The sequence below is a fragment of the Rhinatrema bivittatum genome, chromosome 8, assembly GCF_901001135.1.
Source record: "Rhinatrema bivittatum chromosome 8, aRhiBiv1.1, whole genome shotgun sequence".
NCBI classification, from domain to species: Eukaryota; Metazoa; Chordata; class Amphibia; order Gymnophiona; family Rhinatrematidae; genus Rhinatrema; species Rhinatrema bivittatum.
Window position 1 is genome coordinate 61,675,541 of NC_042622.1, and position 23,477 is coordinate 61,699,017.

At 47.0% G+C, this 23,477-nt stretch overlaps 1 protein-coding gene across 1 annotated transcript in view; it reads right to left on the reverse strand.

Moving 5' to 3' along the window:
• The window catches only part of SAMHD1 (SAM and HD domain containing deoxynucleoside triphosphate triphosphohydrolase 1), a 161,683-nt gene extending 143,992 nt beyond the window's left edge, over nt 1-17,691 (reverse strand). The window contains exon 1 of the mRNA XM_029611830.1: nt 17,032-17,691. Coding sequence (XP_029467690.1) covers nt 17,032-17,221 — 190 coding nt within the window. The 5' untranslated portion in view covers nt 17,222-17,691. The remainder of the gene's footprint in view (nt 1-17,031) is intronic.
• Nucleotides 17,692-23,477: the final 5,786 nt, after the last annotated feature.

Below are 23,477 nucleotides of genomic sequence, written 5' to 3' on the forward strand. Positions count from 1 at the left end.
AAACTCGCAGCGCAAGACAACTAACAGAGACAAACAGGCAGACAGAGGACAGAAAAGACGAACCAATTGATCTTGTCCCTTGTCTCCCCTTTTTTTTTTTTTTTCTATTTCCTAGTACCGAGAAACTGACCAGACCAGAACCGCAGGTTATGCCTCTCAATCTGCTGGAGTCAGAGAATATACTGAAGGACCGCAGGAGGCACACCAGTATATCTAGGGGGTGCTTTCAGTTTTCTCTCTGACTCCATCTGCTGGAGGGGAGGCATAACCCAGCTGTCTGGACTGATCCTGGTACGTACTGGGAAATAAGGACTTTTTTTTGGCTCCTAAGCTTGAAAGGTGAAGGTTGGAGAGAGTCAGCAAGGAAGCAGCAGTTTTGAGGTAAGGAGAATGGAGCCATGGAGATCAGCGAGATGGATTTGGAGGGCTGAGAATTGGCAATGGAAGGGAGAGTTAGGGAGGTGAAAAGCTGGAGCAGCGAGAACTAGAGGGAGGAAAACAAGTAAGGTGAAACCTAGTTATGAGTAAAGAGAGAGCTAAAGAAGGGAGAAAAGATCAAACAAAACCAACAGACATAAGGGAGGAAGTGAAGGAAGCAGTAAAGAGAAGAAACAGGAAATGGAAAGGAGATCCTGAAGAGGAAGGCACAGAATACAGAAAAAAAACTCTTAACAGATCTCTTTTCTATCACAAATAAAAAGCACTACTCTGCATTCCAGGAAAAAAGTTAGACAACCAAAAAAAGGGCAAAAAATTAGGAATCTAGTTGCAAAACACCCCACTAAGAACACAAAAACTTCCAAGCTCTCTATCTACTGTAAATAACGGACAGCTCTTCAATGCAGGAGGCTACTTCTGCATGTGTAATGAACCCCAAAGAGAAAGTGCCCAACTACAGAGGCCACAACTTTAAAACCACCTGTAAACCATTCCCAACCAAAAAGTAGCGTTATAAAATAAAAAAATCAGGTAAATGAAAGTTTCCCTCCAATTCTTCAAAGTAACATAACTTATAAGGTTAAATTTGGCTTTCCTCCAAAACACTAGATAACACAGATTTCAATTCAATAATAGCAGTCTGCAGAAGCCATTCAGGCAGCATCTGTAACCGATAAACGGGCCGATACAATAAAGTCCACGGGAGAGTGGGCATTCGCCCGCTCTCCTGGCGCCCGCACAGGCCACTCTCCTGTGCGTGCGATTCACTATGCAAATTAGGCCCGGTGGTAAAAACAGCAAAAGGAGGCGCTAGGGACACAAGCGCGTCTCTAGCGCCTCCTTTTGGACCACAGCGGCGGCTGTCAGTGGGTTTTACAGCCGACGCTCAATTTTGCCGGCATCTGTTCTCGAGCCCGCTGACAGCCACGGGTTCAGAAACCAGACGCCAGCAAAACTGAGTGTCTGGTTTTCGACCCGCGGGCCGACTTCCAATTTTTTTTTTTATACTTTTGGTAACTTTCGGGACCTCCACGTAATATTGCCATGATATTAAGTTGGAGGGTGCACAGAAAAGCAGTTTTTACTGCTTTTCTGTGCACTTTCCCGGTGCCCGAAGAAATTAGCGCCTACCTTTGGGTAGGCACTAATTTCTGAAAGTAAAATGTGCGGCTTGGCTGCACATTTTGCTTTGTGAATCGCGCAGGAATACCTAATAGGGTCATCAACATGCATTTGCATGTTGCGGGCGCTATTAGGATCGGGGGAGGGTTGGACACGCGTTTTCGGCCCCTTACTGAATAAGGGGTAACACTAGTGCGTCGTAAATGCAAGTCCAATAGAGGGTTAACAGTGCGCTCTGCCGGAGCGTACTGTACTGTATCGGCCCGAAAGTAATTTAGAAAGCAAAAATCATTTTAAATAAAGCACCTCTCCCAAACAGAAAAATAGGATACTCCATCCAAGCTTGCCATTGTTGCTGAAAAACATCTAAAACAGAACTAGTATTCAGATGGTTCAATTAGCTTTTCTGATCACCCTGCCAGACCAGTGTACTGATTGGACATGCCAAAGCCTTCTTACTTTGGATGGGAAATATCTAGACCTGCTTCAAGAACCCCTATGGCAAAATTAGTCTCCCTCCTTTCCTGGAAATGCAGTCTCTGGTGCTTCATGAATGTATGCACAGATGCCCAGGTCACTGCCATATAGATATCTATTGGTGCTACTGCTCTATACTCTGCCCACAATCAGGCCGATACAGTAAAGTTCGCGGGAGAGCGGGCGAGCGCACAGGCTAGTGACCTGTGCGCGCGATTCAGTAAACTAAAATATTTAAATTAGGGCTGGTGGTAAAAAAAAGAGGCGCTAGGGACACTAGCGCGTCCCTAGCGCCTCTTTTCGGACAGGAGCAGCAGCTGTGAAGCGGGTTTGACAGCCAACGCTCAATTTTGCCGGCGTCTGTTCTCGAGCCTACTGAAAGCCACGGGTTCGGAAACTGGACGCCGGCAAAATTGAGCGTCCGGTTTTCAACCCGCGAGCCGGATTTCAATTTTTTTTTTTTTATTTTTTTTTTTAACTTTTGGAACCTCCGACTTAATATCGCCATGATATTAAGTTGGAGGGTGCACAGAAAAGCAGTTTTTACTGCTTTTCTGTGCACTTTCCCGGTACCCGGAGAAATTAACGCCTACCTTTGGGTAGGCGCTAATTTCTGAAAGTAAAATGTGCGGCTTAATAGGGCCATCAACATGCATTTGCAAGTTGCGGGCGCTATTAGGTTCGGGGGGCGGGGGGGGTTGGACGCGTGTTTTCAACGCACTATTACCCCTTACTGAATAAGTGGTAAAGCTAGCGTGTCGAAAACACCCGTCCAATCGCGGGTTAACAGTGCGCTCCGCCGGAGCACACTGTACTGTATCGGCCTGTGCTCTTTTGGAATGCACTCTTAGCTCTGTCAGTATTGGCTTTGACTTTATTATATAAGCTGTTGCTATTGCTTCTCTAATCCATCTGGCAATAGAGGCCTTAGTTACTGGCTCATCTTTCCTATGGCCTGAACTTAGTACAAATAGTCTGACTTTATGAACTTCCAGGTACTTTAGCAAGACCCTGCAAATATCCAAGAACCTTAGGTCTTTGTGTTTTCCTATGCACTCAAGATATCCTAAAACCTGGCAATGTAATAGGCTGGTATTTATGGAAATCTGACACTACTACTCTTTGGCGTCTAACCTATTTTGTTGCTCTTTGCTTCTCCTGTTTATGTAAGACACCGTCGTGACATTATCCAAGAGGACCTGTACCGCTTTGCCTTGCAACTGTACCTGAAAATGGTCTACAGCCAACCTGATGGTCTTCAGTTCCATTTGATTAATAGAGTGCACTGATTCCTGGTAAGGCCAGGTTCCTTGTGTTTTCTGTCCTCGACAGTGTGCACCCACCTGGGCAACTTGTGTTCGTTGTCACTGTTATTCATGGAGGAGATTGCAGGCTGGTTCCTCTGTTCAAGCTGCTTGAGGTCAGCCACCCATGCAAGTTCCTTCTGACTTGCTGAGGTAACTGGATCCTCTTGTTGTACTTCTGACTTTGCAGAGACCAATTGCCCGTAGAAGCCTGACCCTGGCTCTTGTCCATAGTACTACCCCTATTGTTGAGGCCATCGAACACAACACCTGCAGGTACCTCCAGGTAAAAGGGCTCATAAAGCCAGTAGGTCCTTTATCTGCTCCTGGATCTTTTTTACCCTGTTTTAAGTGAGACACCTCTCCCCTCTTCATATCAAACTGAACTCCCAAGTAGATCAGGTTTGTTTTGGGTGCAAGTGGCTCTTTGCCCAGCTCTTCCAAGACTTGCATGACCCTCTCAGTTACTAATACAAAATATCAAATAAACCCAAAAGTGTAAGAACAATGTAAGAAACCACAATCAAAATCTCACCTCAAAGCAAATACAAATGTGTAATACGAATCTCATATAATTAAATACATTTTTGAATGACCATCATAATTTTAGCACAGGTACCAGCACATGTATCTTTGCTTTATGTATTTTTACAGAGACTGGGGGACTATTAATTGACCACCCATGTGCTAATAATTATAATCATCAGTCATTCTTGGTGTATATTCACTTTGAAATGTGAACAACCTGGTACATACATGGAAATTTCACACAGATAAGTGCTCATTATGGTGTGAAATTTATATATTTATTGTTCACATTTCAAAGACCTTTGTAGTCTCTCCCCTTGCAGAGAGAGAGACTACAAAGGACTCCTTTATGGGGAACTTCAAGTCTGGCTGATATCCTTCTTGAATAATCTAAGACCCACTGGTCTTCTGTTACTTCAGCCCACTGAAGATAAAATCCCTGCAATCTGCCCCCTACTAGTGGCAGGGAGGCATGGACCTGCCCTGACTCATTGTGCATGCTTACTATACGCAGGCTCCGGGTCCTGTTATCCCTTAAGAACTGTGTTACTTCAAAAGGGCCACAGTCTCCCCTGTGGTCTGGAAGAGCGAGCACTCCCACCTTTTGCTGGCCTGGGTTGCCTGTAGTCTCTTGGCCATTGACTCCATGGGCCCCCCCCTCCCCTTCTGGGAAACCCCCTAGGTCTCTCATCGTGCGGCCTTTGGATCCTTTATCAATTTTTTCAGCTCTTCTCCAAAAACCAGCTTCTCCTTAAAGGTAAACTTACCAACCTTCACTTTAAAAGCTGAGTGTGCAGCCCAACTCTTTAACCATAGCAGGTGCCTTGCTACCACACCAGTCACAAATTGTTTGGCTGAAATCCTTATCAAAGTCATACATCGTGTCGGGCATGAAGGTAGCTGCTATTAACCCTGGATCCGATGCAGTACCCCAAGGAGCCTGCTCCCTCTAGCTCTTGGATGTCTTGCTGGGCCCAGACAATCAGATCCCCTAGTGATGTAGACCCCACAAATTGCTGCCTATAGTGCTAGCGATGATAGCTTAGAGGCTTTCCTTAGGAGAGTTTCTACCCTCCTATCCTGGGGATTTTTAAAAGCTGCTCCACCTTCCAGAGGAATCATGGTCTTCTTAGAGACTGCGGATATAACTGCGTCTAATTTTGGAAGATTCAAGAACTTGTTTCTACCTTGCTGATTCACCAAATACAGCTTCTGCATTGTCTTACAGACAATGATACACAAACATTAGGGAAAAAGCACAGGACAGCTTCTACAGACAAGTCCATAAGCAAAGCACATCAAACAGCACTATCTTAATTTTCAAGAAGGCGTATCACCTGTTAAAAAACAGAAATATGGCGTAACCTGCACAGCTCTGCAGATACTACCATAAAAAGCTTGCTGGGCAGACTGGATGGACCATTTTGGTCCTTTTCTACCATCATTACCAGGTAACTAAGCCTGGACTCCAGGATCTCCCACTCTGCTAAGAGCATCTCTTGAATTGCTGAATGAACAGGAAATGCCTTAGCTGGCTTTTTTTTTCCTGTCAGAATCTGTTTCCCTTTCCTCTTAACTTCCCTAACCCAACTCCTCCTTCAGGCTTAAAACCTGTGACACCTTAGCAATCAGTGTCCCTAGTTCCTCCGATATGAACAGCCTCGTGGCTGAGTCTTACACTTCTCCTTCCTCTTCCCAAGATACTTTCTCTTGAGAAGAGGTTTCCTCTTCCTCCTTGGGTCTCCATCCCTCCCATGAGGCGTGGGCTCTCCCTTTCTCTTCCAGGAAAACCCCTGCAGCTCCCTGCTTGCCCTTCATCTGTCAATATGCCTGGTGCATTGCCAAGATGAAGTCTGAGGAGAATTTCGTTTCTTCTTCTTGCCTTGGAGAACCCTGTCTCTGTTTCATGGGGCCTCCCCTCCTTCCGATGCTGTAGAGTACCGCGAGCATCCTGACAACAGCACTAATAATGGCAATAGAGATGCGCTCATCGCTGCCGTTGGCCCCGCCTCCCTCAAGTGCAGCTTGCTTCTCCTCGTTGCAATTCCTGAAGAAGAAGCCGCACTTCCTGCCCTTCTCCATCAGGCTGTGCTTCAGGCCCAGATTGCTTTTTTTTTTTTTTTTTTTTTTTTACTTACTGTGACTCTGGCTAGGCTAGAGGACCGGAATGACTGGCTGCCCCAGGAAGGGAAGAACAGGCCTCTGGAGGATGTCATTCCATGGACGCTTCACCCAACCAGCCCAGCCTTCCAGGGAAAACGACCTTAAGAAAGGACGTTGCCCTGGAGCCTCTTTCACTCATCTGATGGACCCAGTGTCAGATGTCCCTCACCATCTGCTGGAGGCAGAGATAGCAGTCTCCCTGCCGGGCCACCCTATATACAGCTGATGTCACAGGAAGAAGTCAGGCACTCTGCCCCCATCTGCTGGTAAGAAGGAGAATCCCATCAGTACACTGATCTAGCAGGACGATCAGAAATACATAATTCTTTAATGGGAGATGACAATTTAAGTCCAAGATACGTGAAGCTAAAAGCTGTCCATTTAAAGGGAAACTCAACCACCACCAGGCAACATGGACTGCACTAAGAGAAATGCCTCTAACTCAGTAAAATTAATAGCAAACCAGCAAAACTCCAAAATCTACAACTGTATTACAAGTTTGAAAGATTCAGCATAGTTTGCAATGAATAACAAAACGTCATCAGAGAAAAGAAATTTTTGTTCTTGATCTCCCTTTATCTCTGGAAGCCTCTGCACTCTAACAGCTAGAAGCTCGACAATCAAAGCATAAAGTAATGGAGACAGGTGCATTTATAAATGATCTGGAAAGGAATACGACGAGCGAGGTTATCAAATTTGGGGATGATACAAAATTATTCAGAGTGGTTGGGTCACAAGCGGATTGTGATACATTGCAGGGGGACCTTGCGGGACTGGAAGATTGGGAATCTGGATGGGTGCAGGGTGTTGCATATGGGAAGGGATATATCCCTTGCTGTAGTTACGCAATGTTGGGAACTGCTGCCCAGAAGGGGGATCTGGGCATCATAGTGGATAGTGCATTGAAATCATCGGCTCGGTGTGCAGCAGCAGTCAAGAAAGCAAACAATGTTAGGAATTAGGAAAGGAATGGTTAATAGGATGGAGGGTATCATAGTGCCTCTGTGTCGCTCCTTGAGTGCTGTGTACAATTCTGGTCGCCGCATCTCAAAAAAGATATAGCTGCGATGGAGAAGGTACAGAGAAGGGCAGCCAGAATGGTAAAGGGAATGGAACAGCTTCTGTATGAGGAAAGGCTGAAGAGAATGGAGCTGTTTAGCTTGGAGGACAGGCAGTTGAAGGGGGATATGATAGAGGTCTTTAAGACTGTGAGAGGTCTTGAACGAGTAGATGTGACTCGGTTATTTACACTTTCGAATAATAGAAGGACTAGGGGGCATTCCATGAAGTTAGCAAGTAGCACATTTAAGACTAATTGGAGAAAGTTAATTTTTCACTCAACGCACAATTAAGCTCTGGAATTTGTTGCCAGAGGATGTGGTTAGTGCAGTTAGTGTAGCTGGGTTCAAAAAAGGTTTGGATAAGTTCTTGGAGGACAAGTCCATTAACTGCATGTGTTTCATCCAGGAACTTTTGACTCTCTAGCATTTCCTGATGTTTAGGATGCATGGGATCTTCTTGGTGTTTGGGTACTTGCCAGGTTCTTGTGGCCTGGTTTGGCCTCTGTTGGATGGTGGGCTTGATGGACCCTTGGTCTGACCCAGCATGGCAATTTCTTATGTTCTTATGAGAAAGAGGATCCCCCCAACAGATTAAATGGAGAAGACACTTGCCCTTTAATAATTAACTTTGCTTGCAGATTAATATATAATAAATGAATCCTCTGTATAAAGAGATTAAATATGCCATACTTCTCTATAATCCGAAACATAAAATTGCCACTGAATTTATCAAATGCTTTTTCTACATCCAAACTAAATTACAATACCCTTCCTATTCTGAGAAGAATTATTGCATAGGGTGTGAACTAAATTTATGCACATTACACCATTGCTAACTTTAACAAAGCCGATTTGATCAGGGGATATCCACTCCAGAAGAACTATGTTTAACCTATTTGCCAAAACTGTCGCCAGAGGTTTAACATCTATATTGATGAGATAGGTTGGCCTATAACTTTCCAGGAGCAACAGATTCTTACTTTCCTTTGAAATATTGTCAGCAGCGACTGACTGAATTCATAGCAAAAACAGCCTTGCTTTAAAGAGTGATCAGACACATATGTTTTAATAAATCTCCAGTGAGTTAGGCTGAAGAAGCTTGTAATATTCAGAACTCAGACCATCCAAACCAGGTGCCTTCCCCAACCTCAACTTCCGACTAGTCCAGTTTCTAAAACCGTAAAGGATGGGCAGGCAGGTCTAGTATCTGTCTGACCGTAGTAATATGGTGCCAGGCTCGCTTCACAAGCAGGCCAGGCTTGGCAGGGAAAGGGGAATTGGTGGGGACTGCATTCTCAGTAAGTTAGGCTAGCAATGGTGGTTTGAATTCAAACCACAGTTGAAGCAGGGAACGGACTGGTTCCCACAGGCTGGGATAGTCTGGTAGTGGTGAAGGGGGCATGGAACCCACACCAACCCCCACCTGAGGCAAGGACAGCAACTCCTAACACCAGGACTCGATGTGCCAGAATCACCCGCTTCACAAAGGGTCTACTGCCTGCACCAAAGCTTACAGATAGGATAGAGAAAAACTGAATGTATTAACCAGCATGCTGGCAAGCTTTCACACACTGTTCTTATTGGGTTTTTTAGTAATGCTGTTATCTTAAGTTTCGTGTATAACTGGCAAGTAAGCAAATATGCTAGTACGCAGAATCAACCAAGACAAAGGATGCGTTGTGTATAAGGCAGTATTATTGTTGCAAATTCACAAATTCCTTTTCAGAACTGCAAGTCCCGACAGCCTCTCCTGTAAATGATGTAGCGGTACTCACATGACTTGAAGCCAGAACAAAGGAGAAGAATCAGGAAAGTTCCACGCTGGAAGAAGGAGGGGGCCACCTAGCCCCTCAGTCGGAATATGCTTGCTCAGCAATGTGTAAAACGCATGTGCAAGAGATAAGTATGACATGTATAAAAAGTTTTTCCCTGCTGGGCAGGGCATGCAATTCTACTGATTCATGTCAGCTGCATCTGTTTTGCTAGCAAATAAAACTTTTCCTTCTCGGACCAGTGCCTGAAGTCTATTTGTCCCCTGTTATTTGTTACCCTGTTACATTTGGCGAGCCAGCCAGGAGAAAGCTTCGGGAACGGGGTATTTCCCCCCCCCCCCCTTGCATTTTTGAATCGACCCGGCGGGATAGCCGACGGCTGGCGCCCTAGACGCCTGGTGAGTGCGCACCGCTGATTTCAGTGACCGAGCTTCAAGGGCTGCCATACGGCGGATCGCACCGAGGCCGAGGGGATTGGTGGTGCCGAGAAGGAACTGATCACCGTGGAAGATTCCAGAACCACGCGAGTATATACTCAGGGTAGACTGCCGGTCCCCATAGGGACCGAAGGGAGGCGTGATCAACCTCCAGAGAGGGCGCTAGTAGGAACAAGGTTCCGAAACCCGCCTACCAGGTACCGGGAGGGACAGGGAGGGGGGTCTTCCTGTTGTGTGAAAGAGAGTGAGTGCCACCGCGGTTCTGGATTGGGCCACCGCATTCCAGACAGTGGGAGTGTGATCTTATTGTGTCTGGTGGATCAGGACCACTTACCGGTCCGCTGTCCCTTCTTTGTCTGTCAACCTATCCTTTGGCAAGTCGTTTAGGATGGGCGGGGATGGGTCCACACCGTTGTCCTTAATGACTAAGCATTTTGAGGAAGTTTTCAACCCCACCGTATGCACAAAGGGTGGCATGATTCAGAGATGCTGGGTTATGTGGCCCAGCCTCGGACAATCGGTCGACTGGCCCGAGGAGGGCTCCTTCGACTTCAGTCGGGCCGCTAGAGTCCAGAACGTAGTGATAGTCGAGGGAAACCCCGGATACCCGGACGACATTCCTTACCATTGAGGGGTGGATCAAGGTTATTTGCAATCCGCCTAAGTGGGCTAAGTCCGGAGTAGAGAAAGCAGCTCTAATCATGTTCAGTACTCTCAAAAAGAAGGAACCCGCGAAAAGTCCCGTTCCGCTTTTTCCTGCCCTAAGTCCAAGGACTAAGCAAGACGGGAACGACGTGCTGGAACCCGGAAGTACCGGCCCTAGCCAGACACGCGGGTCAGTCAAACCCGTTAAGCCTAAATCCATCCTCCCTGCCAGCCAAGAAAAAGACCTGCCCCCCCCCCCCCCCCCCGGAGTATGTCCCAATGTATCCCGGTGTGCAGAGACACCACAGGAGGGAGGCAGACGAAGCGGAGGCTTCCGACCCGGACGTCTCGGACCATGATGACGCAGTGGGAAACCTCCTCCTGTCCCCAGAAGAGTCTCAGGATCCCATTAGTTCTTCCACTGAGCCCACCCACAGGAGGAGGGCTATGGATGTGCGTCAGAGCGCATGCAGGGAGCCATCCCAGAACCGGAGGGAGAAAAGGCCCCGGAAAGTAACCGAACCCCCGGATCAGGGAGGCCCGTCCCAGCAACCCGGAACTACGACCCAATTGTTCCCTATCAGGCAAACCGTTTCATATATTCCACAGGAAGGAGAAGGGGGTAGAGTGCTACCGGTTCCAGTACCTGTGTACACCTACGTGCCCTTTAATAGTAGCAACCTGCTCAACTGGAAGTTACATGGACCATCTTACGAAGATAAACCGGAACAATTCATAGAAATGATAACAGGGCTTGTAACCCAGCCACAACCCCAATTGGGCCGATATACGTCAATTAAACTCCTACCTGCTCACGTCGGAACAGAGACGCCAAATACAACAAAACCTGGAAGAGGCTGTGAGAACCAGTACCCCTCAGGGAGGTGATCCCGCCACTCGAATCGCGCAGCTAGTCCCTCAGGCCGACCCCGCCTGGGATCATCAGACTGAGAGGGGAAGAGCGAATATTGCCGCATACCAACAGGCCTACCTGGCGGCCCTGAAAAAAGGAAAAAAGAAAATAACAAATATGAATAAGATCCATGTTGTCGTACAAAAGAAGGACGAAAGTCCTGGGGACTTCCTGGAACGAATCATGGATGCGTATCGCAAACACAGTCCGTTTGACCCGGAGGACCCTGGAAACCGACAAATGGTGGTCATGATCTTTGTAAGTCAGTCAGCTCCCGACATACGAAAGAAGTTGCAGAAAGCTGAAGGCTTTGAGGGCATGAGCCTCAGCCAATTAAAAACTATAGCAGACCGGGTGTTTAGAAACAGAGAAGTGGAAGAGAAAAGAGAAGCAAGTAGACACATGAGAGAGAAAGTGACCCTGTTGGCCGCCGCCCTCGAGGATACCCGGACGGGGAGAGGCCAAGACGGACCGCAAAGAGGAGGGAGGACGAGGACACCTCTGGGAAAGAATCAGTGTGCATATTGCAAGAAAGAAGGCCATTGGAAGCAAGATTGCGAGGAATGGCAAGAAAAATACAGGAGCTCGGCAGCGAATGCTGATGAGAGAAATGGACCTGCACCGCTGCAGAGAGGCCGAGGGGGGTAGGAGATAGGACAATCCCCACTGGCAGATGGCAGTGGAGGCAACAAGAGAGCATACAGCCTGAAGGGACCGGGAGGGAAGAGTCCCCACTGTCCCTCTGGTGGAAATCCGTGAGGGGACACAACAAATCAGGGGCCTGTTGGACTCAGGGGCCCAGCGATCTGTCATGACGGCCCCGATAGGCCCCCCGACGAAAGAGACTGTTTCCATAGTGGGTGCCTCAGGTCAGGTTCTCACTGCCCCCTTGCTGAAAGAACGAACTATACAAGTAGGCGGGGCCATGGTATCTCACCAGTTTATCCATGTCCCTGACTGCCCAGTTCCCCTTATTGGACGGGACCTGCTGTGTAAACTGCAGGCCACACTGAGATTTCAACCAAGAGGGGAAGTGAAGGCCTCCTTCGGGGACCAACCAGTGACGCTCATCTGTCCCCTCAGGGAGGAATGGAGATTACATGCCCCTCTGATACTCACTTCCTCAACCAGCCGGTACCCAGAAGACACCCCTCATGATCGGCAGAGGCGGGATTTGGTGTCAAAGGTACCCGAAGTATGGGCAGAAGTAAATCCCGGAGGATTAGCCGTCAAAACGCCCCTCCGGTCTGGATCGAACTAAAGCAAGGTGCTCAAGTAGTCAGCCAACCCCAATACCCAGTGCCATATGCCGCCAGACGCAGCATGCAATCACATCTGGAAATGCTCCTGAAACAGGGAGTCCTGAAAGCAACCAGATCTGAATGGAATACGCCACTGTTGCCAGTCAAGAAACCAGGTTCCACAGAATATAGGCCAGTCCAGGACCTTCGGAAGGTCAATAGCCAGATCGTGAACCTGGTAGCCCTGGTCCCCAACCCATATTCCACATGGCCCAAATCCCAGCAAGAACCAAGTATTACAGTGTAATCGATCTGAAGGATGCCTTCTTCTCCATCCCCCTGGCGGAGGACTGCCAGAAATTCTTTGCCTTCACATGGGAAAACATGCACGAGGGAACCAAAGCCCAACTGACCTGGACACGTCTCCCACAAGGATTCAAGAACTCGCCGACCCTGTTTGGAGAACAACTGGCCAGAGACCTGAAGAAGTACCCGGTCGAGCAGGGGCCAGTTGTTCAGTATGTCGACGACCTTTTAATCGCACGGGAAACGTATGAGTGTGAGACGGCAACAATCTCTCTCTTGCAATTTCTGGCTGTGCCAGGGTATCGGGCCAGCCAGAAGAAAGCCCAGATTTGCGAAACCCGGGTAGAATACCTGGGCTTCTACATCCACGAAGGAACATGAAGCCTGGGAACGTCGCGAATCCAGGCCATCTGTGGCCAACCCACGCCAACCAACAAGAAGGAACTAAGAGCACTACTGGGGGCTGCAGGCTATTGCCGGATATGGATCGCAAACTTCGCCATCATAGCCGAACCCCTATACGAGAAATTAAAAGGGCCAGAACAAGAATCGCAAACCCTACCGTGGCTCAGGCCGGAGCTGGGGGCCCTGGAGAAGCTGAAACAGGCACTCACGACACCCCCAGCTTTGGGCCTGCCTGATGTAACGAGGCCCTTCCACCTCTTCGTGGACGAGAAAAAAGGCATGGCACTGGGGTCCTTACGCAGCAGTTCGGCACGTGGCAAAGGCCAGTGGCATATCTCTCCAAACGAATAGATAACATGGCAAGAGGGTGGCCAGGATGCCTTCGCAGCATAGCGGCGCTCATACAAGAAGCTAACAAGCTTACCTTCAGCCAAACTCTTCTAGTAACCACACCTCATAGCATTCGCGGGCTCCTAGAGACCCATGGACCAAAGTGGATGACCAACTCGAGGCTGGTCAAATACCAGGCGGTGCTCTGCGAAAAGCCCGAAGTACCAATCCAGGATACAACCGTCCTGAACCCGGCCACCTTCCTCCCGGCCCCGGAACCAGTAACACATAACTGTGAAGAAATCATGACCACCATACATGCCAGCCGACCTGATCTGAAGGACCAGCCCTGGCCGGGCGGAATAACTTTGTTCACTGATGGCAGTAGTCAGGTTGTACAAGGCATCCGCAGAGCAGGATATGCTGTCGTATCTGAAGATGAGACCATAGAGGCAAACTCCCTGCCAGCAGGAACCTCGGCTCAAAAAGCAGAGCTGGTGGCCCTGATAAGAGCCCTTAGGTGGGCTAAGAACAAAGTAGTCAATATATACACAGATTCCAAGTATGCTTTCCTCACCATACAAGCGCACGGGGTTCTATACCGTGAAAGGGCTTCTTGACGTCCGAAGGAAAAAGCTTGGCAAATGCCACCGAAATTTGCCAACTGTTAGAGGCGGAATGGGAACCACTGAAAGTAGCCGTCATGCACTGCCGCGCTCATACTGGAAAGTCAGATCCCATTGCTAGAGGCAACCAGCGAGCAGATGAGGCGGAGAATAAGGCAAGTCTCGAAATTGAACCCCAGCCTCAGCAAGTGCTCCTGCTACAATTTCCAGAAGCTCCTCCTGTATATTCAACTGAAGAAGACAGTTGCGCCCGGCAGGAGGTCTATAGAAAACAAGACGGGTGGTGGATACTGCCAGACGGGAGAGTTTGGGTGCCTGAAGCCCTCGCTTGGACAGTAGTGAGAGGAGCCCACGACCAGACTCACCTGGGTAGGGATGCACTGATCTGACTACTCGAGAAGACCTACTACATCGATCGCATTTACCACTGGACCCGACACGCATCCCGACAATGTGTAACCTGTGCCCAAAACAACCCAAGAACGGGACCAGGCCCTGCTCCGGGTAACATACTCCGAGGAACCAGCCCCTTCCAAGTCTGCCAGATCGACTTCACTCACATGCCTCCAGCTCGGGGATTCTGTACTATGCTAGTGGCAGTATGCACGTATACTGGGTGGATGGAAGCTGTGCCCACCCGAACTGAGACAGCAAAAGAAGTTGTTTCCTTCCTGTTGCATCATATTCTGCCCAGGTATGGCCTCCCCAGACAAATCAATTCAGATAACAGACCTGCCTTTGCCAGTGAATTCACTCAACAGCTGAGCACACGGTTACAACTGAATTGGAAGTTACACTGTGCCTGGCAATCCCAGAGCAGCGGAGCCGTAGAAAGGGCAAGCCGATCCCTGAAATCGCAACTTGCCAAGCTCTGTCAAGAAGCCAAAGCTAAGTGGCCAGATCTCCTCCCTCTGGCCCTGCTACATCTCCGGTGCACTCCTAAAGACTCAGGTCTTACCCCTTTCGAAATGATGTACGGCCGCCCACCTCCCTTGCCTCCTCTACCCCACTCACTGCAGGTGCAAGGGGAAAATTCGACAGCCAAACAGATCCAGGCCTTGCATCGCACAGTACAGGCTATACAGAAGTATACAGACAAGGCACGTCCCCTACTTCTAACGACCCCAGTCCATCGCTTCAAGGTGGGGCAGGAAGTTTGGGTAAAAGAGTGGGATGAGTCTGACTGCCTGAAACCCAAGTGGAGAGGGCCCTGCACTGTCCTTCTAACTACTCCTACTGCAGTTAAGGTTGCAGGCACTCCATCCTGGATACACTGGACCAGAATCAAGCCAGCAGCCACTCCAGAGTGGAGGGTGGTGAGGGGGAAGGGGTTAAAGATGAAATTTCACAAAGGTTCCCCCGGTCCTGTCTAATTATTGTATTTTGGTCCAATTACCGCAGGCACCTCATTCAAGAAGAGGGAATGTTCTTTTTCATCTGGCTACTTTCACTCCATCCGTATTCGGCATTTCCAACCCGCGCCACCTTCAGCACAGACTGCGCAGAATACATAAAGGTGGTGACCCATACGCATGGGAAGTTGCGGAATCAGTCCAGAACCCTCATCTACCAGACTCAAGCTCCAGCAGGATGTATCCCTGCCCCCCTTTGCACGGTCCTAACTACGCAGGGCAACAGAGCCTGCACAGATGCGTTAAGCGGTTTCAGGTCATTTGCCACACCCCATCGAGCCCAAAATTTATTTATTTAATTTTATTTATTTAATTTTATATACCGGCCACCGTTTGCACATCGTGCCGGTTTACAGATAACTTAAAACAAGGATATATATAGGCAAAGCCTTTACAAGGAACATTGTGTAACCTAGAACATAGTAACAGATCAATAACTAAATAAATAGGGGAGGGAGGGGAAGGGGTGGTCGAGACAAAGGAGGGGGCACAGTCCCTGGCCGCCCCCGTTGCACAGGGGGATGGCAAGCTATTTTATGTCATTTCCACACGTATAATGGTGGGGGGCCCGGACACTTGCACCCTCTGGTTTGATGCCTGTATTGCCATCTCCCTCCATCCCATGGCCAGAAGCTGTGGCTCAGCTGCCTGGCAGGAATCATACAAGTTCAACCACAAGTGGATGTGCGAGCAATATCTACTACCCACCAACATGCAGCAACCCTGGTGGCTTTGCCAAGGCCAGGGTTGGCATGACAGGTTTCATGGATGCTCAGGAGGCATAAGTAACCTGGCACGTGGGCCCAGCAATCTAGTTTCCCTCGTGTGGCAAATTAAACATCAGAACCAGCCGTGGAAAGGTTCCTGGTCTTTCGGGATCGATGGCACTGGACAGGACCCGTCCACTTACCTGACCATTCAACAGACACTAGACAAGCCCCCGTCTAATGTATATAAAAGTCTGCTGTTCTGGGCTACCAGGAAGTATATGATGAAATTGAGAAAGCAGAAATCATATCCCGTACACACTCAGTCTCTGTTCAAGCACAAAACATGTTCTTGAACCTGGCAGAAAACATTGCACTCAGCCTCAATGTCACAAATTGCTATGTGTGCGGAGGCACCAACATGGGTGAGCAGTGGCCCTGGGAGGCAAAGGAAATGTCCCAGTACGAGTTTGATGCTCTGAACACTTCCTTCATTATTGCCTTTCTTGCTAACCACAATATATCAGAGGTTATCACTGGTATAGTATTGAACTCGAAATATTAGTGCCATTTATTTTGCACAAAAATGTTAAATTGCTTATCAGTGTACAAATAAGAAGGAAAACACTATTTAAAAGGCCTGAGAGGCCGTTTATCCCAAATGCAGAATACCGCAGCCTGCATGTTGGCACCCAGCACTCCTCCCCCTACACACCACACTCCCTTTTCCGTCTCAACTCCTCGACTTTTGTTGGCACAGCTCCACCACAAAAGCATTCAACAATAATAATCATCTCTTACATAACCAGGCACAAGTCCGCAGCAGATTCCAAAGAGCAGATCTATTCCTTGCTGCTTAGTTCCTTGGTTTGGCCACCGTGGGAGACTGTGCTTGATGGACCTTTGCTGTGATCCAGTATGGCATTTCTTATGTAAAAGCCAGTAGTTGTATTTATATATATCAAAATATATTTTATATATATATATATTTATTTATTTTTTTGCAATGATAAATCTTAAAACGCAGGATTCGTTTTTTTCAAACTGGTTCAATATCTTAGGGAATATAAAGATCACTTCTGATATATGCAGTTTTTATATAGAATAAATTAATTGCCTGAACCCTCTCAAGCAGGGGACTTACCTCGGAAGGACTCTGCCCAGTCCTGAAAGCCCTGCTGGCAGAGGAAAGTACAGACTTCCCGTGTGCTCCAGGTCGGCCATTCGGCGCAGGAAGGCGAGTCTTGCGGCCGCCAGCCTAACGCTTCCTTCTCCGGGGTGCGTTCGCTTTCCTCCATTATTCGGGATCTCTTGGCCCTCCTGGTGGCGTCCATGGCAGCGCGCCTCGGCTGTTATTTTCCACTCCCCGGGAAACAGCCTCCAGAAAGCGGCTGAAGCTTGTCTCGGCTCTCCCTTCCCGTGGTTTTTGGGGGGTCACAAAATGTGCTGAGGCGGGGAAGAGAGGGCGGTCCATCAAGGCCGTAGTTTCACTTTCCCAAAATAAAAAAAAAAACGGGCTAGGTCCCACTCCGGCTGCAAGTTCAAAAAGGGTCCAGGCAGGGTCGGATTTAAGAGTTTGGGCCGGATTGGCAAGCAAATGACGTGACTAAAGTGCTCTCACGGTTTCTTTTCGAGGCAGCACTGGCACGCAGCTGTAAAGCAGGCAGGAGCAGGCTCTTAAACCAGCAATATGGCGCCTTCAAAATCTGGTTCAACTCAGCAATAAAAAGGCCTGGTGGAAAATCACCGCTGCCTCAAGACTATTGGCACCTGTTCTGAAAGAGCACCTTTATTTATGTAATAAATTACTAACTGCCTACCGACAAAATACTACAGTTACAAAGCAGCATAATACAATAAAATACAATCTTGCATGATCCCGATTAAATTGCATCACATTTTAATATTTAAGGTAATATTATAATGGCCGCTAATATCAAATTCATAGAAAAAATACAAAAACATGATCATTAATAAATATATAAACATAATAAAACTATGAGTACTCATAAAAAACATATTTCAGCATCATGCCTATTAGATCAAGCAACCCCCTTCCGTATAATCCTCCAAATTCTAGTAAAATAATTAGATCCCTGAGATCTTCGATTTGTACTCATTATATAATAAGCAGATGCTATACATTAAATGATTTATTTATTTATTTATTTTTTAGATTTTTATATACCGGTGTTCCTGTATTAAAATACAGATCACATCGGTTTACATTGAAACATAAAAATTACGCCAAGAGGCGGTACATATAACAAGGTTATAGAACTTGGAAAACATGGAAAACAGGTTCGAAAAATAACATTGAGAAAATTGTAAAGTCTCTTTGAGAAACCAAATCATAAAATAAGGCGTAATTGTCTAAGATAAATGTGATCTGCAGAAGGGATTGCGATGGTGAGAAAATCTTGATAGCTGGAGGTAAAAAATAATCAAAGTTCTGGAAAAGCTTGGCTAAAGAGCCAGGTTTTAATTTTCTTTTTGAAGGAAGCGAAGCAGATCTCAAGGCGGATGTCTGGCGGGAGCATGTTCCATTGGACGGGTCCTGCTAAAGAGATGGTACGTTTCTGATGTAAGGATATTGTTGAAGGAATTTCTTAAAATAACATTGAAGGAGAAGCAAGTAGACATATGAAGGAGAAAGTGACTGTTAGCCGCCGCTCTCGAGGACACTCAGGACGGGAAGGAGCCAAGACAATGGCAGACCGCGAAGAGGAGGGGGAACAAGACCCCCCCTTTGGAAAGAATCAGTGTGCGTACTGCAAAAATGAAGGCCATTGGAAGAGAGACTGTGAAGAATGGCAAAAGAAATACGGGAGCCCTGCAGTGAATACTAACGACAAAAATGGACCTGCACCGACACAAAGGGGCCGAGGAGGAAGGAGATTGGACAACCCCCACTGGCAGATGGCGGGGGAGGCGACAAGGAGCATACAGCCTGAAGAGACCGGGAGGGAAGAATCCCCACTGACCCTCTGGTGGAGATCCACGAGGTAACACAACAAAAATCAGGGGCCTGTTGGACTCAGAGGCCAACGATCTGTCATGACTGCACCAATCGGCCCCCCCGACGAAAGAGACTGTTTCTATAGTGGGTGCCTCAGGTCAGGTACTCACTGCCCCTCTGCAGAAAGAATGAACTATACAAGTAGGCGGGACCATGGTATCCCTTATCGGACAAGACCTGCTGTGTAAGCTACAGACCACATTGAGATTTCAGCCAACAGGGGAAGTTAAAGCCTCCTTCGGGGACCATCCAGTGATACTCATCTATCCCCTCCAAGAAGAATGGAGACTACATCTTCCCATAGTCGAACGAACCATCGAACATCGATATGAAAACAACACCCCCCTCAATGAAAAACGAAGACAACTGATGGATAGTGTACCCCAAGTATGGTCCGAACAGAACCCGGGAGGAATAGCTATCGACGCTACCCCCATATGGATAGAGATGAAACAGAATGCACAGGTGATCAATCAACCTCAATACCCCATTCCATATATGGGCAGGCAAGGAATCCAGATACATCTGCAAAGACTGTATGATTTGGGTATTCTCAGGCGAATCCGATCTGCTTGGAACACCCCTCTGCTGCCCGTAAAGAAACCCGGTTCTTCTGACTACCGACCTGTACAAGATTTACGGAAAGTGAACAATCAAGTAGCAGATCTAGTAGCCCTCGTACCCAATCCATACTCAATCTTGGCTAAAGTTTCCCCTACATCCAAGTGGTACAGTGTCATTGACCTCAAAGATGCTTTCTTCTCCGTTCCAGTAGCAGAAGAATGCCAGAAGATCTTTGCCTTCACATGGGAAAATGCACAAACTGGAATAAAGCAGCAGTACACATGGACTCGCTTGCCGCAAGGGTTCAAGCACTCACCTACGCTGTTCGGTGAGCAACTGGCAAAAGACTTGAAGATGTACCAAGTCATGTATGGGCCAGTCATACAATATGTTGATGACCTTCTGTTGTTTCGTGAAACGTATCACGAATGTGAAGTAGCCACTCTTCACCTGCTAAAGACGTTGTACTCAAAAGGATACCGTGCAAGTAAAAAGAAGGCGCAAATTTGTGAATTGGAAGTAGAATACCTGGGATTCCAAATCCGGGAAAGTACCCGTTGTCTTGGAATATCCCGTACCAGTTCGATACGAGGTCAACCTGTACCCACTTGCAAAAAGGAGCTCCGAGCGTTCCTTGGAGCTGCTGGATATTGCAGGCTGTGGATAGCTAACTATGCTGTTATTGCTCAGTCCCTATACGACAAATTGCGGGGAAAGGAGGCAGAATCCCAGCCTTTTCAGTGGAAAACCCATGAACTGACAAGTTTACAACAACTGAAAGATGCCTTGAGTGAACCCCCTGCTCTAGGGTTACCAGATGTAATGAAACCATTTCATCTATACGTCGATGAAAAGAAAGGAATGGCCATTGGGGTATTGACTCAAACTTTTGAATCATAGGAACGACCTGTTGCATATCTGTCAAAAGGAATGGACAATGTTGCAAAAGGATGGCCTGGTTGCCTTCAAAGCATTGCTGCTGCATGCTTACTGATACCCGAAGCTGTTAAGCTAACATTTGGACAGACTTTACAAGTAACAACTCCTCTTACTATTCAAGGACTACCAGAGACCCATGGACCAAAATGGATGACTAATTCACGTCTCGTCAAGTATTAAGCCTTACTGTGTGAAACACCTGAACTTCAAATACAGGACAGCAAAAACTTGAACCCGGCCACTCTTAAGCCGGCACCTGAACCAGTTGCCCATGATTGTGAAGAAGTCATGACTACAATACATTCCAGTAGACCAGACCTGAGGGATCAACCCTGGCAGGGAGCTTGGACTTTATTCACTGATGGGAACAGCCAAATCATTCATGAGATACGTTCTGCTGGATATGCTGTTGTATCCGAAGATGAAATCATTGAGGCTCAACCTTTTCCCCCAGGAACGTCTGCACAAAAAGCTTAACTAATTGCTCTTACTCGAGCTCTGCAGTTGGCAGAAGGAAAACTGTAAATATCTAAACAGACTCTAAATATGCCTTTCTTACAATTCAAGTGCATGGAGCATTATAGAGGGAAAACAACTGAACAATCAGGCTTCAGGCAGTCCTGGAGCTCATCACCAACGACTGCTCTCGCTCTTAAACTCTGGGCAAAAGAAAATACCAAAATTATGACTGCAGTGTACCAGAATAGATTGGTTTTAGATTACCCTCTGGCCCAGGAAGGAGGGTTTGTGGAACATTTAACCTCTCCAATTGTTGTTTACAGGTAGATGACCAAAGCAAGGTTATCCAAGATATCACTGATCGCATGGTCAAGATGGCACACGTCCCTGTCCAGCAGTGGAATAGTGCATGGGACTGGACCAATGGATTCCGTGGTTGGTTTTCCATGATCGATGGATTTAAGAGCTTGTTTGTTATCCCAGCCAGTTTAATTCTGTTTTGTCTTTTAGGACCCTGAATTATTCCTTTCTTGCTCAAACCGCCTTCGTCGGGTGATGAAGGACATTGCTGAACGCAAAACAGCCACGCAGCTCCTGTTACTGTACATGTATTCCTCTGAGCCTATAGAACCTGTTTAACCATCCTCATGTTTTATCCTGGGCCATCTTCCCATACATGACAAGTTCGGGCTACAAAGGTGGGTGGAGCCATTAGGGCCCATCCGTCTCAAACCCGTGAAGAAACCATCGGACTGTTTGGGAAATTAGGGCCCCCTGAGAACTCAAATTGCTAATTTTTCTTGTTTCTGTTTCTTTCAGCTCCACAGTTGCGTTGTGATGGTGTGATACTTTTCATAGAGAATGATAAGTATCAAAGGGGGGAATGAAGGAGTCTGAACGCTTCAACCTGACAAAGGACTTCATGTACCAGAATTCCCTGCTTCATGACGGGTTTACTTACAGTCTGCAATACAGCTGTAATTAGGACATTGAGAAACTCTCTGTCAGCACATTGCACATTTTCATTTTTTTGGCTTCGCTGTTCTTATTCTCTGATAAGCTTTCACTGCTGTAACCTAGATTAGAACAATGGATGTATTTATTTATTATTTATTTAACTTCTTTTACTATACCGACACTCAAGACCAGGTCTTATCGTACCGGTTTACATTAGAACAAGGGGAAAAATCAATTAACGTATAAGTGGAAAAGAGAAGTTACATTAAAACAGGGAGAGTAAAAACATGGATGTCGGAAGATAGGACAGAATTAAGTAATTGAACAATAAGTTAACAAAATTACAAACTATAAATTAACATAAAACAATAAATTAATAATAGAAAAAACATGGATTATAATCAGCGGAAATATACATGGAAATATATATATATGGAATATATACAGCTGGAATATACATGTTATGTCAGATGGGAGGAGTGGCGGGGGTGAGGGAAAAGGGTGGGTTGAGGTTGCGAGTGGAAAAGGGAAAAAAGAGAAAAAAGTTTGGGAGTGCGGGGAGGGAGAAGGGTGGGTTGGAGGGTGAGAGAGAGTTGGTTAATATGGAATCCTTCAACGATAGGCTTGTGTGAACAGCCAGGTTTTAAGTTTTTTTCTGAAGGTTAAATGGCATTGTTCCTGGCGTAAGTCTTGAGGAAGCGAATTCCAATGTAGGGGACCTGCTGTTGAAAAAGCTCGCTTGTGGATGGAGTTGTGAACTGATGATTTGTTGGGAGGGGCCTTGAGCTTACTTTTGTAGGCAGTTCTTATTGGTCTTGAAGATGTAAGTAGTTCCAGAGGGAAGGTGAGTTGGAGAGAGGATTGTTGGTAGACCGATTTGTGGATGATAGTGAGAGCTTTGAACAGTATTCTATGTTGAATAGGAAGCCAATGTAAGATTTTTAGGATAGGTGTGATGTGGTCCTTGCGCCGTGTGTTTGTAAGGATCCTGGCTGCTGCGTTTTGCAGCATCTGTAGAGGTTTGGTCGAAGAGGCGGGGAGACCGAGTAGAAGAGCGTTGCAATAGTCAATCTTTGAAAACAGTATTGCTTGAAGCACAGAACGGAAATCCTGGAAGTGTAAGAGCGGTCTTAGATGCTTCAGGACCTGTAGCTTGAAGAAACATTCTTTAGTTGTAGCGTTAATGAATTTTTTGAAATTCATTCTGGAGTCAAGGGTGGCCCCAAGGTCTCTGACATGGCTTGCTAGTGGGGTTATTGTGTTATTAGTGAAGGGGTGGTTATCGCTAGGGGAGATAACCAGGAGTTCCGTTTTGGACGTATTTAGGACCAGGTTGAGATTCGTGAGAAGCTGGTTGATGGCATGTAGGCAGTCGTTCCAGAAATTTAGAGTTGAGGAGATGGGGTCCGAGATGGGGATTATGATTTGCACATCGTCTGCGTATATAAAATGGATGAGGTTGAGGCTATTGAGCAGCTGGCATAAAGGAAGTAGGTATATGTTAAACAGGGTAGGGGACAGAGAAGAGCCCTGTGGTACTCCTTGTTTTGATGGGACGGGGTGGGATTCTTTGTCGTTTATTTTAACTTTGTAGTGCCTGTTGTTCAGAAAGGATTTAAACCAGAGCAGTGCAGAGCCAGAGATGCCTATTT